The sequence below is a fragment of the Pipra filicauda genome, unplaced genomic scaffold, assembly GCF_003945595.2.
Source record: "Pipra filicauda isolate LSUMZ 115617 unplaced genomic scaffold, ASM394559v2 scaffold339_size799093_pilon, whole genome shotgun sequence".
In the NCBI taxonomy this organism is placed as follows: domain Eukaryota; kingdom Metazoa; phylum Chordata; class Aves; order Passeriformes; family Pipridae; genus Pipra; species Pipra filicauda.
Window position 1 is genome coordinate 235,029 of NW_024104464.1, and position 17,766 is coordinate 252,794.

The following is a 17,766-nucleotide window of genomic DNA, read 5'->3' on the forward strand; positions in this document are numbered from 1 at the left end:
ACGCCGCACGGATCTAGTTTCCAGTTTTTGCACCCCGAGCCACCTGGGATTCCCCCTGCAAGCCAAGCAACGCCTCCTGAAAGGCAGAAAATTGAAGGATCTCAAATCCTTGAGACACCTGCATCATTTTTCCAGCCTTATTGACACCTCTCCTCAAGGCACGACAGCCTCTCTTCACCACTGCCTCCATGGTGACCATCAAAGTGACAGTGGCTCTGTCACACCCTGCTCAGGGGACACGGGGGGGTCCTCAGCTCCTCTCGTTCCACTGGGTGCCAGCGAAGACCCCCGTGGGAAAAGCCCCCGCGCGAGGACGAGCCGCGCTGTGCCGACGGCACCCCGGAAAGTTGGAACGCGACTGGTGGTTAATACGAGGCTTGTCAAACCCATCACCTCGAAACGCTGAATGTCTTTATTAGATTCCTTTATCTCCCCCCGAGATCGGAGGGACACGCCGAGATGGTTCTCGGAGGAGATGTCATCATCCAGAAACTAATTAAAGGCTGCGCGGGAAGTCGGGCCACGCGCACTCTGGAGAACAAAACGCATTAGCAGCCCGAGCCGAGGAAAATATTACAAGTGAACTTCAGAGCAGAAAGGGCGAGAGAGGGATTTGACAGCAGCTCTCCTCTCCCCGTCTGTCCTCACGCTCGTCCCCACACTCCCTCGTCCTCGTTAGCGGTCCCCCGGCAGAAGCTTCGGGCTGGTGGGGACCAGCCTGGGACCTGAGGGATGCAGGGCAACAGTGGATCTTTTCTCCAGTGGGTCACACCCCGAGAGAAAATCATGATTTGTGAAATTTTGGGGTTTTTTTCAGTGATAGAAAAGCCTCCTTGCTGCGGGTGAACAGGCTGCAGAGAAGGATGGATTGATGCCTGCTCTGCCACAGCGCTCCTGGGCAAAACCCTCAGTCTCGTTGGGTCTCATCTCTCCATCAGCACAATGACAAGGATTTCTCATCCTTGCAGGCTCATTAAAAACACATCAAGACATAAAATTATAAGATTCCCAGAGCCTACAGCCACAGAGACTGGAGGTGGGGGTGTTTCTGCACGGGGACAGTCCTGCCAGCCATGACCTGTGTGTAGGTAGGACTTACCTAAGACCAGGTGCACAGTTTAGGACATGTATCTCGAGTGGATGTGCCTGTAAATAGCCCTTTCCACTCAATCTGGAGTCTCCCATACCAAGGAACAGCAAGTATCCATGACATTGCTCATCTAGTCCATCAGCACACACTGTCCTGCTAAAATTCTGCACAGGACCTCAGTTTCTCTCCCCCAAACCAGCCAGAACTGCCATGCCCCATTCTCCTGCTCTCCCCTCAGCTCCTGGAGAGTGGCAGTGCTCTTCCCCTGCTCCCCCCCAGCTCTCTGTCCATGAGGAATGGGCATTACGCCGAGGGCTGAGCTCTCTGAACAGCCCCTGTGCCACTTTACTCCTCAAAAGGGACCTGGCAGGAACAAAAGAGCTCAAACATCCTTTCCAAAGATAAATCAGATGCTCTAATGCAGCCTGCATCTCCAATGAATGTAGGGCAGGTGTCTCTGAAGTGAAGTATTAGTTAAAATGATGCTCTTTAAATTACATTTCGGCTATTTCAGGCAGACAGGTTGTGTGTGGGTTGGGCTGGGTTTTTTTATGATCTATCTAGAGGCTTAAAAAGACACAGAGAGAAATAAATCTCCCTTCCATTAAAAACACACTATGCTCTTGCATATTTGTTCTTATCTCGGCACTCTCGCGCTCGTGCTCTCTCTCCCTCGGCTCGAGCACAAAGTGAGTGTTTATGATTACACTTTCCACATTGACACTCAGCTAATTCAAGAAGCCACCAGCCCCTGCCCAGGAGGAGCGTGGTGCTCTCCCGCCCTCGCAGGAGGATGAGCTGCACTTCCCAAAATGCTGCTCTGGACCTGATGGCTTTACTTCCAAAACCACTGAGGTTCGTGCTGTTAATGTGGAACTGAGCGAAAGCCCCAAGTTTTGACTGAATTTCAACTCTACTTGGATCTTCTGAGTTTATCCATGCCCATTTTGCCTCATTTATCTATTTTCATCCCTCCATTGCCATCAGTGCCTGTCCCCAGACAGCCCTTTTCCTCCCGTCCTTCCTGAGCTCCATCTCTTCCAGGTGCCTCTTTGTGCTCCAGCCAGACACTTCACCTCTGCTTGGGCTTCTTCCTATCTTTGCCTTTGATTACAGTGAAAAATTAATGGATCAGGCAGGGAGCACAGCCCTGTTATTCTCTGATTAGGTGATCTGGAGACTGCTACTTATGGCCAGACCCTTTGTTCATCTGGGAGAACAGAGTGGGAGAACAAAGCTTATGAAGTGGGAGAACAAAGCTCGTGAAGTGGGAGGTCAGCAAGGTCTGGGAGTTCAAAATGAACCACAGGTGAGGTGATCCAAGCCTCCATATGCTGCCACTCCTCCCATCCCCATGGGAACACATCTCTTGTGACCCATCCCTCGCTCTGGCAGAGGCAGGTCCACCTTCCCAAAGCTGCCAGGACCTACCAGGAGGGAAAATATCAATGAGCCAGAGACTGCAATGGTGCTCACCACCTTTCCCACACCTTTAAATGTGGATTATCCCTATTGTCAAAACACCTCAGTGACATAAGGGAACATTATTATTATTCTCATTTTATGGATGGAGAAATGAGACCTGAAGACCAAATGGCCCAGAAGTGCCTGTTTGGATCAATGCTCTTTTCAGGCTCAGAAAACCATGGAAAAGGATGGTGCCAGGACAGGTATTTCCAATGGTCTGCATGGGATGAGAGGACCACGGTTAAAAATTAGTCAGGAAGTCGTAGAGACACAGCAAAATATCCACGTACACAGAGGGGCTATTAAAATTTCAATACCAAACTTCAACCCCCCAAAAAAGCAATGTTTGACAGAGTTAAAAGCAAAAGAAAAGGAGGGAGTGATGCTCCCACAAGGAGGGATATTGATGTGCCTGGAGAACATGGGGGCTGTTCTCCTTTTCCTTTAGGACTGCTCCTTCTTTTCCCATTCCTCCTAAATAAAGCCCTTGAGCCTTCTTCATGGCCACACTCATGCCTACGAGAACGCCAGAAAAGCCACAGGGAGTTATCCCCCCCAGAGCATCCTTAATTTCCCTATTTGTCTTCCTAATGCCCAACCTCATCATCAGCACTGTCTATTCCCCATGTGCTGCTGCCTTTCACGGAAGGACTATTTTTACCCCATTCTTCCCATGCCTCCTTTTCCTCCCATTTAATCATTTGTAGGCTTTTTATCCACACTTTCCTTTCCTTTCTCTCCTCTTCCCCTTTCATTTTTAAAACCTGTGGTTCTCCGATTCAAAATCATTACTGTTTTTAACTTGACTCGAGCCTCTTAATTAAGTTACTTTCCATTATTTTTTATCTAGTCCATTTGTCTCCATCCCCCGCACCCTCCCTCATTCTTCCTTTTCCTCCCCAAGGCAGGCTGGGTATGAAATCTTACATTTCCATTTGGCTTACAATCACTTTGAATTTTTAAATGCTATTAAATTGGATCACACCAGTCGCTGGACTGGAGTTGTCGAGCTGTGATATTTACTCGCGCCAGTCAAAGGGAAATGAAATTGTGGCTGTGCAGGGGGGGGAGGAGGGAGGCGATGGGGGAGCACAGATTTATTCTGCCCGTGGTACTTGCAAACAGGCACAATCCCTTCGGATTTCTGAGCGAGTTCAAAGGAAACTCTTACGCTCAACCATGAATGTATTGTAATGTCTTTAATAAATCAATTACTTGTTGGCAGGGAAGTGTCACTGCATCTCCAATCCTTGTAATCACCTCAGCCTTGCTGTGTTTTAAGTGAGGAGAACCCACGGAGGGAGACGGGGAGCCAGGAGCGGCGTCGGCGCAGGGCAAGGCGGGGAAAGCACCACCTCGTGCCAGAGAAGGCCAAAAGACACAGGAAGAATTTGCATCGTGTGAAAACACACACACAGAGCGATCCCCAGCACCAGGACAAGGACATCGGGGTGTCCTGACCCATGTGTGCCTCCCTGTACCACGGAGGGACCCTCCAGCACTGCATGGGGCTCACCCTTCCCAGGGCAGCTCCAGGGATGCAGAGACTTGGGAGGAACGATCTCAGCAGCCTCACTGGGAAAGCTGGTGTGGTAATAGATGCCTGTCACAGGCATTCAGCCCGTGGCAATGGGAGCAGCCCCTGCTCCTGTCAGCCCAGGCCCGAACATCCCTCACTACATTGCAAAATAGAGTTTTCCCACCGTCGCCAAGAGCGACACAACCTTTTGCTGCACTAATTCAGGCCCTGGGTTTTGTGCTCCTCCTTCAGGAGAGTGCTGTATTTCAATTTTACTAAAAGAGGCCTTTTCCACTTGAAAATTTGCTAAAGAGGGCAGGATTTGATTACAAAGCAGCCCTGGCCAAATGCAGCCCCTCCTCCTCCTCTCTCTCTGCTGACAACATCCTCCCCTCCACAACAACAATCATCTGAGCACAAACAGACAACGGAGCTTTTCAGAAAGGAATGAACTCTGGTCGGAGCCAAGGCAGGAAGGGTTTAATGTTCAGCACAGAAAGCTTGGCGAGGCCATCAATTATATAGCCCTGCTGCTGAAGGAGCAAAAAGAAGAGAATATTTCAGACAGACCCGGCCAAAAAGAAAAGATAGGGAAGGAAATCACTGCGAGAGAGATTTAATTCCACGAGCGGAGAGAAGTGTTTGCAAAGGAGGAGGAGGAGGATCAAAGGCTGAAGCTCTCGGGCTGCCTGCGAGGAGGAGGGATTACAAGGAGGGCAAACCACGGAGAAGACATCTCTGTCTATGCCTTGTCTCAAGGCTGGTCCAGGCAAGGAGAGCCCCAGGCACAAACTGGGGAGCCTGTGGGCTGTGGGGGCTCGGTGAGTGGGAGGCTTTGGCAGAGAGGAGGGTGGATTGAGACCTGTCCATCTCTTCTCACGTAGGACACCAAACCAGCACAGGGTCTTCAACCTCCACTGCCTTATCCCAAATCTACCCAGATGTTTACACAAGATGCTGCCAAGGAGAGGAGAGCTGAAATCTTTTGGGTGTCTGTACAGCCGACGTGATGGGACCAGTAACCCAGACATGAAAAATCAGAGTCACGTAATGGTTTGGGTTGGAAGGGACCTTAAAGCTCATCCAGTTCCAACCCCCTGCCATGGGCAGGGACACCTTCCACTAGCCCAGGTTGCTCCAAGCCCCGTCCATCCTGGCCTTGGACACTTCCAGGGATGGAGCAGCCACAGCTTCTCTGGGCAACCTGGGCCAGGGCCTCCCCACCCTCCCAGGGAAGAATTTCTTCTGTATCAGTGTGTGGGTCCACCTAGAGCAAGAAGACCTTCCACCCTCTCCTCTGCACCCAGTGGGGCTGTGCTGATCCCTTCCAGGGATCCAGTCTTGGACTAAGGACCAAAACCACCTCTTTGCTGAGGGATGGGGTGAAGGGGTTTCACTTCTGTCTCCCACCAGACCCAGAAAACCCAAACCAAAAATATTTCAAGACAACTTTTCCATGTCTTGTCTGAAGGACCACATTTCCACATCTTTTCTGAAGATCCCTGCCTTTTTGTTCTCCACTTCCCACTTCCCCTCCCCTTTCTCCTTTCTAAATCTCTTCCTTCTCCATTGCAGCACCAGAACAGAAAGGAAAATGAGATCACAACTCTCCTGATGTTTCAATGCAGCTCCCTTCTTCCCAGCTTCAACCTCTGCTTCAAAACCCAAGCAGAACAGAGTGGAAAAAGCCACATTTTCCACCCAGTTCCCCCCTTCAGTGTCTGAGTGAGCCCCTCCAGCTTGTCCTCAAGCCTGTGGATATTCAGTGGAGGTTTTTTAGCCCGTGGAGGTGGCAGGGCTGGGCGGCTCTTCGGCAGCTGTTCCCTTGGCCTCTCCTTTATCTCCAGCATTGTGTTCACATCTGCTTCCCCCTCTGCCTCTTTCCCTGCTGCTGGGAGTCTGCTTTTAAATCACTGCTCAGCACACCAGCTGCCATGCACAGGTTCCATGCCCTGTCTGGATGGGGGATCCAAAAGCCGTTTGCAAACCTCCCTCTGCCTTTTTCTTTTTTAAATTTTCTTATTTTTTTTTTTTATCCTCCTGAACCTGCCAGCACTGCCACACTGCTTTCCCCTCCTCCCTTTTGGCTGCAGAGTTCTCTTGGCTCTGGAAACATGTTCAGACACCTGGTTGCTGGCAGCATGGGGTTTGGCAGAGGCTGGCTCATGCAGCTCTCTGATAGGGAAGGGGAGGAGACAGGAGGTCAGCAGGACCCACCTTGGCTATCAGGGATGTGCTGGTGGCCACTTGCACCACTCCTGGCTTGTTGGTGGCCTTCCTGGTGTTGGTGGCAATTCCACCACCCACATCCCCCTGGCTTTGCCTGCAGTTTTGGCCAAGGCTATTTCTGGTTTTGTAGAGCAGAAAAGCACAGATTTGAGCAGCATCACCCAGGAGCTGGAGGCACATTTAGGACAAGGCACTGCCATCTGTGGCTCCCTTCCCCGGCACAGTCCTGCTCCTGAGCATGGCAATGCTGGCAGAGCAAGGCAGCAAAAGCCCTGGGGGAGCAGAGCTGGTCACTTCCACCCTGCTCAGGCAGTGGCTCCAGGCAAAATTCCCATTCCAGATTGCAATCTCCCCATGCCACCAAGAAAAGAGAGGGCAATATCCTTCCTGCAGCCAGGAATGTACAAAATTCCCTGAAAAAGCTTGGCTGATGCTTTCCTAACCTCCTTTCACTCGTCGTCTGTGCAGGACTGCAAGCCAGGATCCCCATGGATGCCACTTTCATGGCAAAGGCTACATCAAACAGACAAAAATCCCTTGGGAAGAGCCCTTTACTTCTGTCCTTTGACTCCTCAAGCCTCTGCAACAGGTTTTTGCTTCTGGACTCGCCTCCGGAGAGACTGGCCGGAAAAATCAGTTCTAAAGGCCAAAAAGAAGAGCCAGATTAAAGTATCAACTCTGAATTTATGCTCGGGACTTAAGGTTTAATAATGCAACAGAAAATCAATATTTAATAAAGCAAATGATGGAGAAAAACAGTGAATGGGAGATGAGCCTCTGCTCGTGTTTTCAAACATGTAACCCCCGGAGGAGCCGGGTTGGCAGGATGGATGTGGAACCAGACTGGCACAAAGAGCTGGCACAGAGGATGCCTCAGGTCCCACTGATTCCAGCTCTGGTGTCAAGGGGGGCTCACGGGTCTTTTATTAAAGGATAAACAAGGAATTACTGCGGTGGTCAGAGTCCAAATACCCACGGAGAGAGATCCAAGGCTGAGGCACGAGGGGAGCTGAGCAGCTGCTGTGCTGAACGGGCACAGAGTGAGGCTGGGCTGGGCTGGTGGGATGTGGGCAGGGAGCAGCAGAGCACCCAAATTCGGGTTTCAACGGCAGTGGGAAGAGCTGTCAGGGGATGGGCATCTCCTGAGAAGCCATGAGGGAGCACAGGGGCTCAAAGCAGAGGGAAAATCCCTGCCTGCTGAGCAGGACAGAAGGAGGTGTGAGTAGTTCAGGGGGGCAAGTGGGGCATCAAGCCTGGCTGGCAGGTGTGGTGGGATGGCAAGCCTGCATCCTGGGCACAACAACTGTGTACCCCTGGGCACAACAACTGTGCATCCCTGGACATGGCAAGTGTGCATCCCTGGGCATGCAAGCACGCATCCCTGGGCATGGAAGCACACATCCCTGAGCACAAAGAGTGCATCCCTGGGCACAACAAGCATTCAATCACTGGGCACAGCAAGAGCACAGCCCTGGAAACAAGAACTGTGCATCTCTGAGCATGGCAAACACGCGTCCCTGGGTACGGCAAGCGTGAATCCCTGGACATGGAAAGACTGCATTCCTGGGCATGTCAAGCCTGCACCTCTGGGCACAGCAAACCTGCATCCCTGGGCACAAAGTGCATATCCCTTGGCATGGCAAGAGCACATGCCTGGGCATGACAGGCATGAATCCCTGGGCATGGCAAGAGTACATCCCTGGGAATGGGAAGCAACATCCCTGAGCAAGCAAGCATGCATCCCTGGGCATGGCAAGTCTAAATCTCTGGGCATGGCAAACACACATCCCTGGGCATTGCAAGCACAAAATCCCTGGGCATGGCAAGCACAAAATCCCTGGAAGTGCTGGGCCCTGAGCAGGATGAGGGAAGCTCTGTGATTCTGGGGACAGATCAGCAGCTCTGCCTCCCTCCCCTGGAGGCTGGAGAAAACTGCAGCGAGCCCCTGAATGGCACAGGGATGTCACCTGCACCTTGTCACCCCACTGCCTGCACTAAACCTGTCCAGCCCTGATACAATCCATGCTGCCAGCTGGGAAAGGGGGGGAATTTTCCCCATGCCCACCCCGGTGATGGTGGGTGCTGCCTGGGGCACGTGGATTGGGATGCACAAAGATCCCTGCCCCATCTCACAACGTCCGGGGACTCTGGATAAATCCTCTAAGCAAAGGCGACTCTCACTTGCACAGGAATCTGTGCCCTTGGATGAAACCCCCTCCTCTCACTCTCTGCATGTTCCCGGTTCCCTGCCTGGCCCTGCAGCACAGCAATAATTTGTAGCTTGTGCTGGGATCCTTCACGTTGAAAGATGACATATAAATATAAAACGTTATCACTCCATAACAGCCACATGCTATAAAACGCCGGGCAGAAGGATCTGGAACTAGACGGAGGCAGCGCTTTAAATCCTTCCCTGCAGAGTTACTGCCGCTGAAACAACAGATCTGCTCCAAAGAGCTCCGGCAACGGAGGGAGAAGAGGAAAGACCCCGATAAAAACACCACAATTGTGGAATTAGGTGGATAAGTGACGGGATTACAGCGTGACCTCCCCGTGCTGACAGCCCCGGGGTAGCAGCACACTGGTGACGTCTCCTCCCATTCATCCCCTGCCGCGGTTTTCGGCGGATGCTCCGTGTTCCTGTAGTAACAACAAAGCTCTGGTACCAGTGTTACACTACAACGAGTTGACTCCGCTCCCCTGGTTACGATAACAATGCTGTTACTGTAGTAACATTACAGAGTCGAGGTCTCACTGTTCTACCCTTAATTTTATTGTCGTAAGATTAAATTGCAATAATGTTATTGAGCCGCCATTAGCGTTGCCATGGCAACAATAACATTAAGGTAGAGCTATCACATTACAGTGGTCCAACCGTTCCACCACAAATATTTTAATGTAGTAAAACAAAAGAGATTACTGCAGTAACATTAAACTGCAGTGACCTCATTAAACCCCCGCTGGCTTTATCAGCCTGAACAAGGCTCCTCTGGAAACCGCACACGGCCGCGGGAGGTGCCCGGTGTGCATCCTGGGTGCTGCTGTGCCACCCCCTTGGCTGGTAAATCCATGGAGAAGGAACGGGACTCGTCGTGCAGCGGGAGACCCGCAGACAACTCCGGTCCTCCCTGCTTGGAGAGCTGCTGGCACAGAGAGCCACTGCCCTCCCGGATTCACCGGCTCCGGAGAAGGGATTAGCGGAGTCACTGTTGAATGGCTCCGGGTGAGGCAGGTGACCTCTCCATGAAAGCCTTTGGAGAAGGTGGGTGAATGGGGCTGCCGGGAGCTCGAGTGCTCAGAAAGGCTCACAGAAGAGCAGACTCTTGTTTTCTAGAAAAGGGGTGATCAGAGGGTGACCTCTGCAGCTCTGAGGGAGTAGCAGAGAGAGTTTCACTGAGCTCGCCTCAAAAGCACACACAGCTGAGACAGGGAGGATGGAAACAGTGGAGCTACGAGGGTGCTGGAGGTGGGAATGCCCCCAGCATCAAGGCACAGGGCAGCTGGATGGGATCACAAAGGGTTTGTGTTGGTGCTTCTTGATGGAACCTGGCAACGCATGGCATTAGTTACATGGGGGGAGACAAACAGGAATCAGCCACAGCCTGGGTGTATGTGAAAAAGAAAAACAGGAAGGAAATGGAACTGGTCTGTGTGTCCTATGAATCACTGGATCTTCCTTCCCCTTGCTCCATTCTCCTGCCAATTGTTTCTCCTTGGGAACAGGATACATCCTTCCATGGGTCTGGTGGTGCCTGGCCCTCTTGCATCGCCGCGGTGCCAGGTGAGCCCTGAGCATGTCTTGGGGGAATGGGTTTAAACTGAGAGTTGATTTAGATTAGACATAAGGAAGAAGCTTTTTATAATGAGGGTTATGAGGCCCTGGCACAGGTTGCCCAGAGAAGCTGTGGCTGCTCCATCCCTGGAAGTGTCCCAGGCCAGGTTGGACAGGGCTTGGAGCAACCTGGGCTAGTGGAAGGTGTCCCTGCCCATGTGGGACAAACACAAACCAGTCTGGGATTCTATGCCTTCCCTTCATCCCTTCCTCTCCACGACCAACTTCCTCTCCTTCTAACAAGGTTAATGCACTCGAGCACTGTTCACATCCCCATCCCTCCTACTCTTTACCCCAGTGAGCTCACCCACATGCTCAGGGAAGGAGCAGCACCGGTGGCACATGTCCCTGGTGGGATCCAGCATGCCTGGCTCCCTCCAGCAGCAGCAGGGACATGAAACTGGGGCAGCCTGAAGCTGCAGCAAGGGCAGAAAGTGAGCCCAGAGCAAACACTTCCAGTACAGACTCTGGAGTCTCTTTCCCCCCCTGCTCCCGCCCCACGATATAATTGCTAATTAATAATAACGTTTAGCTCTCAGATAGCGCGTTCCATCTTCAAAGACCTCTGTCGACATTAATGAATTAATCCTCATCAACCCCCCTGTGAAGTAGGTGACAATTATTATCTCTGCCTCACAGATGTTAAACTGATTTGCAAAGAGGTCAAGTGACTTGGGGGAGGCTGGAGGGAGCCCGGCCGGGTACGAGGTCACTCCACAAGGGAACATGGACAAGCACACCATGGAGAAGCAAGGGCTGGTAACCTCGGGGGGAAGATGGGGAGATCCAGGGGCAGTAAAGGATGTGGGACACGCAGAGATGCTGGCGGGGGCTGAGCAAAACGGGTATAAAGAGCCAAAAACTAGGGCAGTGCGTGAGAGAGCGTGGGAGACCTTCAGTCCTCCACAACAGCCCTGATACAAAAGGAAAAGATGCTTTGACAGAGGGACGGTGATTAGCAACAAAAGAGAGCCGGGAAGGAGCACATCAGTCAAAGGAGCCTCGAGCGCAGGCGAAGGGAGGGAGGATTTCCATTTCCATTTCCATTTCATGCCGCCGGTTTCCTCCACTCTGCCGGTTCGGGGAGGCTCTCCCAGCTCCCTATGTGCCTTCGAGAAGGAATTATCTAAACCTACGTTTGCTTCTGGAAGGAACAGTTGCTCCCACGGGGGAAAAGGTGTGGACAGAGCAGTAAAGCAAGGGGAGCATCCTGCCCAGTGTGGAACTCCAGCTCATGGCTTCATAGGTGACCAACGCCTGCACGTCCTCTGCCACCAGTGGGCAAAGCCCTTTGCCCCTCCTCCTTCCCAGAACCAGTGGCTTTGGAGGCACAGGGGACAGGCTCAGCCCCACAGGTAAGATGATGGTGACTGCAGGGACTGAGCCTTCCTCCCTCTGAGCCGCTCTGCTCACAGGGAAGGTGCTTCCCCTGCACCAAGGCAGGAAAACGGATGCAAAAAGTTCTCCTTGTCATCCCACAAGTGAAGGGGGCTTGTGGCATCAAAGGAAAATTAATTGGGCAGAGTTTGGTGGTTGAAACAAAGCCGGCTCAGGTGCTGCAGCCCCACTGCTGCCTTTATCTCACCGACACACACCCTGGCAGTGGTGATCCCAGCACAGGGAGAGGTGCCACCCACAATGCCACCTCTGCCCCTGCCACCCTCTGCCACCCATGCCCAGAGCCCCCGGACTCTGCCGAGCAGGTAATTAACTCCCAGACAAAGGCAGGGATTTGAAGATTAACCTGGGCTCGGGAAAGAGTGGGAAAACTCATTTACACCAAACAAAAGGGGAGGGGTGATTAGTTGCTTCAGTGACAACAGCAAGAGCCAGATAGGGCCAGGGAAACTGATAAGGAAGCAGGAAAGCACTAATATCCCCCAGTTGCCTGCTTTTTGCCTCTTTTTTTTCCTCCTTCTTTCTTTCTTTTTAAGCACTAAAATTCCACCATTTTCTATCATGCAAATTCGTGTGCCTAAGTGAGATTAAACTCTGGCAGGCGCTGTGCCTCCTTCCCCAAGTCCATTTCCCGCGCTGAGATAAGGCCAACTTCCCTTAATGCATCTTACAAGGCAGTGGGAGTGTTTTGCAGACACACACTGGAGACGGCTTATTATCAATACAAATAAGAGCTTTCCAGATATCGGCCTTCTCCTCCTCCCTCCCCTCTCTCTTTTAAGCCCAGGAACCCGGAGAATGGCTTAAATAGCTGAGGTGTCCTGCGGGGAGCAGGGAGAAGGGGGAGGCTGTGCCTGAGCTGCTGCAAGAAGTGGGACTCGCTAAGGAGACCAGAGTGGGATGCAAGAGAGGAGAGGAAGAGAAAGCATCACTCCTCGGAGGTCAATGGGGCCTCAACCCTATTTCTCACTCTGGGTTTCTGCCTCTGTCCAAGTTCAGAGCTTCTCTATTGCAAGTGGGGCTTCCCTGGATTTTGTCTCTTTGGGATTTACATCCACAAACGCCTCACTCTCCACAGGGTCCAAGGTAGACTCCTGCAAACACGAGCAGTGCTGCTTCCCCGTGCTTTGACTGGTCTTATGGCAACTCCTCCTGAGAAGGAATGAGTGCTGAAGGAGTGGGACCACCTTCCAGACCCTGCTGATAACACAGATGCTCCCTGAGCTGCTCATTTTAGGTCTGTCTGGGATCTGGGAGAGAAGATCCAGGTGCTAAGAACCTTCTTGCCCCTTTGGCAGCTCTGTTGTTGGCTCACATCAACTTGGCACCACCAGCCTGACCCCATTTAGAGCAGTCCTTAAAATAGCAGGTCTGAACTTTGATGCATTCAGTGCCAAGGGTCTGTTGTCTCATTCCTGGGCTCATTTGTCCCACATTAGCACAGAGGCACCGACCTGCTATTCCTGGATCAGCAGCAATCACCTCTTCCCTTTTGTACCAGGATTTCAAGACTGACAAGTGTTTCTGAAAGCCTGACCGATGAGGAAAGGTGGGAGAAACAGAGCTTGGATGGTTTCAGAAAGAAGGTGGCTACAGGATAACAACCTTCCCAAAAGCAAAAGGTTATTACAGAGGACACTGATCAATTGTTCCCTCAATCCGCCGGGAATAGGCTGAGAAAAATTCCACTTCATTTGCAACAATGAAGGTTTAAGTTAGATATTAGCTATACATTTTCTAATTATAAAGCCAGCGAAGCAGTAGAATAGATCGTCTGGGGACACTGAAGAACCTGCTTTGTTACAGATTTTCAAGAATAGCTTTCACAAGTGTTTGGCAGCGATGCCTCTGCCTGGTTGCAGGGGGATGGGCTAAATTAGCTCTTGAGGTGCCTTCTACCCACCTCTTTTGGGATCCTGGCCATCGATAGAGCCAACCTAGAAATGAGTGTGCAGCAGTCCAGCCACCCTTGGTTCTGGGGGTTTCCAGCTGATTCTCTCCCACTGCCTTAGGGGACTATTCCCAACCCTCATACCCTAAAGGAAGCTCCTTCTCCTACCCCCTATCCCTCTCCTGTTCTTTGCTCTTTCTCCCATATCACCACTTCCCTCCAGCAGCCCTTGGCCAACACGATTCCCCAGAGCTCCTCACTCCCTCCCTCCACGGCTGTTTCCCAGTGATATCCCCTAAACCTGTGGACAAGGAGGAATGGCCTGAGGGTGCCTGCACTCTGGCTGATATGCACCCAACCTGCCTGCCTGGGGGAGCAGCAGCCTGCTGAAATCCTGGCTGGAAGGGGAAGAGCTCTTTGTCCCCCACAGCCAGTCCCTTTGGAGAGCACAGCCTGCCCCAGGGCATGATTTAATTGCATCCTGAGAGGTGGAGTGCTCCTGCCTCCAGAGCTGTGCCCCCAGGGCCTTTCCTGGTGCAGTAAGTGGAAAGTCAGGACCTGCTTAGAGCAACCTGAACACCTCCCTCTTTCTGGCTGCACCTGGACTAACCCTGTTTAAAAGGGGACATTCCCTTTCCCACCTCCTCTCACCACTTCTCCTTTCCTATCAGGTTGCAGGAAGGGGCAAAATATCCCAGAGCCACGTGCTGAAGTTGGCACATCCCTGAAATCTGGTGCTTAGACACCCTGCTTTCCTGGGACAGGGAACAAGCACCACTTCCCACAAGCTGAATGTCGTTTTGGACAGGATTATTCCAGAATGCATATTTATAGGGCCCATTTTCCAAGGCAGGAGAGCTAATCCTGGCACCCCAGTCAAATCTGCATCGAGGTTATTAAGGCAGGTTTCCCTTTAATTGGACATGATATTCACTTTCATGTCCTGCTCTCAGAAAGGGCTGGGTGAGCCAAGCAATAGCTCTTCAAATTAGGGGGCTCGCTCTCCAGAGCCGGAATTTCTCTGGCAGCAATGAGGATGTTCAGCATGTTATAGGACTAAGCCCATCACTGAATCCTCCTGCACTTAACTGTACCACTGCAAGGAGTTAAGCTCTGACCTTTTCCTCCAGCTCCCAAATATCTCTTCCTAATGATCCAGCAAGGCACGGGAGGGATGGACCTGGATGTCTGGTGATATGGGAAATTTAGGTCAGGAAGTGGGAATCAGAAGAGAACAGATAGAAATTGTCCTGCATCACCCCAGCATCTGATAGCAACTTCAGAACTTGTGGGTGATCGACTTTGGCTTAAGAAACTCAGGCAGGTAATAAGAGATTGCAAGATAAACAGCCAGACCCTGGCTGGGAATGCATCCGCTTCCCCTCCGCGGTTAATGGAGATGGAGAAAGTCCAGCTCTGTTTAGTTGGCTTGATTGCCTGAAGAGGAAAGGAAAAATGAAAAGGGAGGGAAGAGGGAAAATAAAGGCCCTGAGTTCGGGTTTTTTCCCCCCTTCTATTCATTAGGCTGTCAATAATGCTCGGGCCTGGCATATCGACGGCGGATTAGCTCAACCCGACTCTGTGTACAAGACCAATGCCTTTTTAACCCAGCTTGTTTCCAAATCAATACACCCATCAGCATTCGAAAATTAGCCCGAGACGAGATTCCAATACTCAAGCTGGTCTGTCATGTTAAGAGGGCTCCTGGCCAAATCGCAGAAGAAGCAGCAGGAAAAAAAAAGGTTGCTAGCAAGGGATTAGAAATTTTCCATTAATCTTCCCTGAGGCTAAGAGCTCACCAGGCCCCATCTGTCCCACCAGGAGGTTCCCTGTTGTCCAGCACACATCCTGCCACATGCAGACAGGAGCCATATTCCATCAACATCCATCTGCTTGACCATCACGTGTGGCCACGCTTGTTTGTCCCCTCTCAAGAGCCAGTGTCTGCTCACACACTCAATGAAGATGCACCCACTTGGCCACCAAAAGTGCTCCACCACCCCGTGCCGGCCTTCCTCCTTCTCCCCCTGCTCCCAAAAGTATGGAATTCCAACACACAAACACATATTGTTGCTAGGCATACACACACCCCCACAAAGCACACAAATCTGCCAGCTCTCTCTTTTCCCCCAGCACAAGTTCTACTTCAAGCGATGCCTCCAGCGTGGGAAACAAAAAAACCATCAAAATGCAACAACAAAAACAGCAACACGGGTCTGCCAGCGACTGTGTCGGGAGGCAGCGCTGCCTGTGTCAGAGCCCTGGGATCATGCCAGGAAAGTTGGATAAATGCACTGCCCAGCTGCACTGGGACACTCCAAGCCTGTCTGTCAGACTCTATGTTTGCACCAAGTTGTGCCAGGAGACACCTGGGCAAAAGGAACACAAACCAAAGCCCCAAGCCCAAGCCCTGCACGAGTTCCTTCGCTCTTACCTTGCACGATGAGGTGGACGCGCGAGGTCTTGGGGTGATTGTCTGTCTGCACGGAGCAGGTGTAGGGGCCCTCATCGTACACGTCCACATCCTGGATCTGGATGCTGTACTGGGTCTTGGTGTTGGCCAGGAGCACCACCCGAGGGTCCAAGCACCACTTGTCATTGCCAGCATAGAGGATGCTGCTGCGGTTCAGCCAGGCCACTCGGGTGACTCGGTTGTCCACGGAGCACCTGGGGAGAGGCAGAGAGGTGACCCATCCGTGCGCTGCTCCCAGACGCTCTCCCTCCCTTCCCCAACCCTCCTGGCCCTCTGGGAACTATTTTTAGCTTTGCTGTCAGCAGCAGTTTCAGAGACCAAGTGCTTTCAGTGTCCAAAGAGGACAAGGTCAGCACTTTACCTGCGGTGCTCCATCTAAACTGGCGGCTCCAGAGCTCTGCCCGAGAGCTTCACACTTTTTTCAGGTGCAGGGAGGTCAAAGCCACCCAGGACCAGCCACCAAAGCACCTTTCACTCCTCTGTTCACATTTACTCCTTTGCAAACACAGACACAATCAGAGCTGAGCCAAACCCTCCACCCTGAGTTCAAAGCACACCTATTTTGGGGGGGATGCAGGTTGTTACCTCCTGCCCAAGCCCATCACTTGTCATTCTCTCTGCAGACCTTCACATCCTTGCAGCCAGACAAAGAAATGCAAAGCAATGCCAGGAAAGCAGCTTGTGCTGCTTTACAAAGGAGCAAGGAAAATTTATCTCTGGAGAAAGCCAGCTCTGACACACACCTCTAAAGAGAAACCTTGAGCATCCAACCATTTGTCCCCTCTGTCAGCTCTTCCTTCCCTACCCATCACCTGCATCGCTGCACCTCCCTCCCTGCACCTCACCCCAGCTGAGCATTTCACTTGGGAGGGATGTTTTCGAGGTAGAAATCCTCTATATTCAGTTTTATTAAGCAACTGAGCCCCCCCAGGAGACAACACAGCACAAACCTAGAAGAGACTTTGCTCCTGAGGGAGATTATTTTCCTGTCCACGTTAGCTGGGACCAGTCTTGCTCCTCCCAGAGGTCTCTGCCAGCCCTGTAACCCTCCATCCCCAGATCCCCAAGCAAGGTTTGAACCCCTCATTGCTACGAATCACCTCCAGAGAAGCACCAAGCCCTTCTCTAGGCAGCAGTCACAGCCAGCTAAACCCCTGCTTCTCTTGGAGAAAGTTTGGGATTATGGAGCTGTGCTTTGCTGGATGCCGGCTCCAGAGGATAACATCCCTGCATAAACCCACTCAGCCTAAAAGCCACTCTTTATATTCCTCCCCAAACTACTTCATTACTTGTCCAGTGGCTGGGATGCAAATTAACTTGGGAGGCACTGAAAAAGAGCCCAGCAGCCTCCGGGAGTTCTCCCATGGAGTGACCTCATGGAATGTAAGGGGCTGGATGGGCTCTGCATCCCAGACTGCACTGGCAGGGGAGGGCACAGCCAGGATGGATTTATCTGTGGCACGGAATTGTGTCTTTTCTCTGGGTGAGCTGTCTCCTTACTGGAGGTCCTTATAACCTCCTTCAGGGTTAGAGGATGGGATAGGGCAAGAGGAAGTGGCCTCAAGTTGCACCAGGGGAGGTTTAGGTTGGATATTAGGGAAAGTTTCTTCACCGAAAGGGTTGTCAAGGCCTGGAACGTGCTGCCCAGGGCAGTGGTGGAATCACCATCCCTGGAGGGATTTAAAAGTCATATAGATGTGACACTTGGGAACATGACTTAGTGGAGGACCTGGCAGTGCTGGGGAATGGTTGGATTGGATGATCTTAGAGGCTTTTTCAACCTTAAAGATCATATAATGGGAGATTTCTGTTCCTGTGTCCACTTCTGATGACAGGGAAGACACAGGTACCTGCCTAGGGATAAGTT

General features: G+C 51.8%; 1 protein-coding gene across 4 annotated transcripts in view; it reads right to left on the reverse strand.

Moving 5' to 3' along the window:
* Positions 1–17,766, reverse strand: part of LOC113982492 (protein CEPU-1) — a 353,018-nt gene that overhangs the window by 32,528 nt on the left and 302,724 nt on the right. For all 4 annotated transcript variants that reach the window (XM_027710757.2, XM_027710760.2, XM_027710758.2 and 1 more), the window contains one exon: positions 15,861–16,093. In XM_027710757.2, coding sequence (XP_027566558.1) covers positions 15,861–16,093 — 233 coding nt within the window. The remainder of the gene's footprint in view (positions 1–15,860; positions 16,094–17,766) is intronic.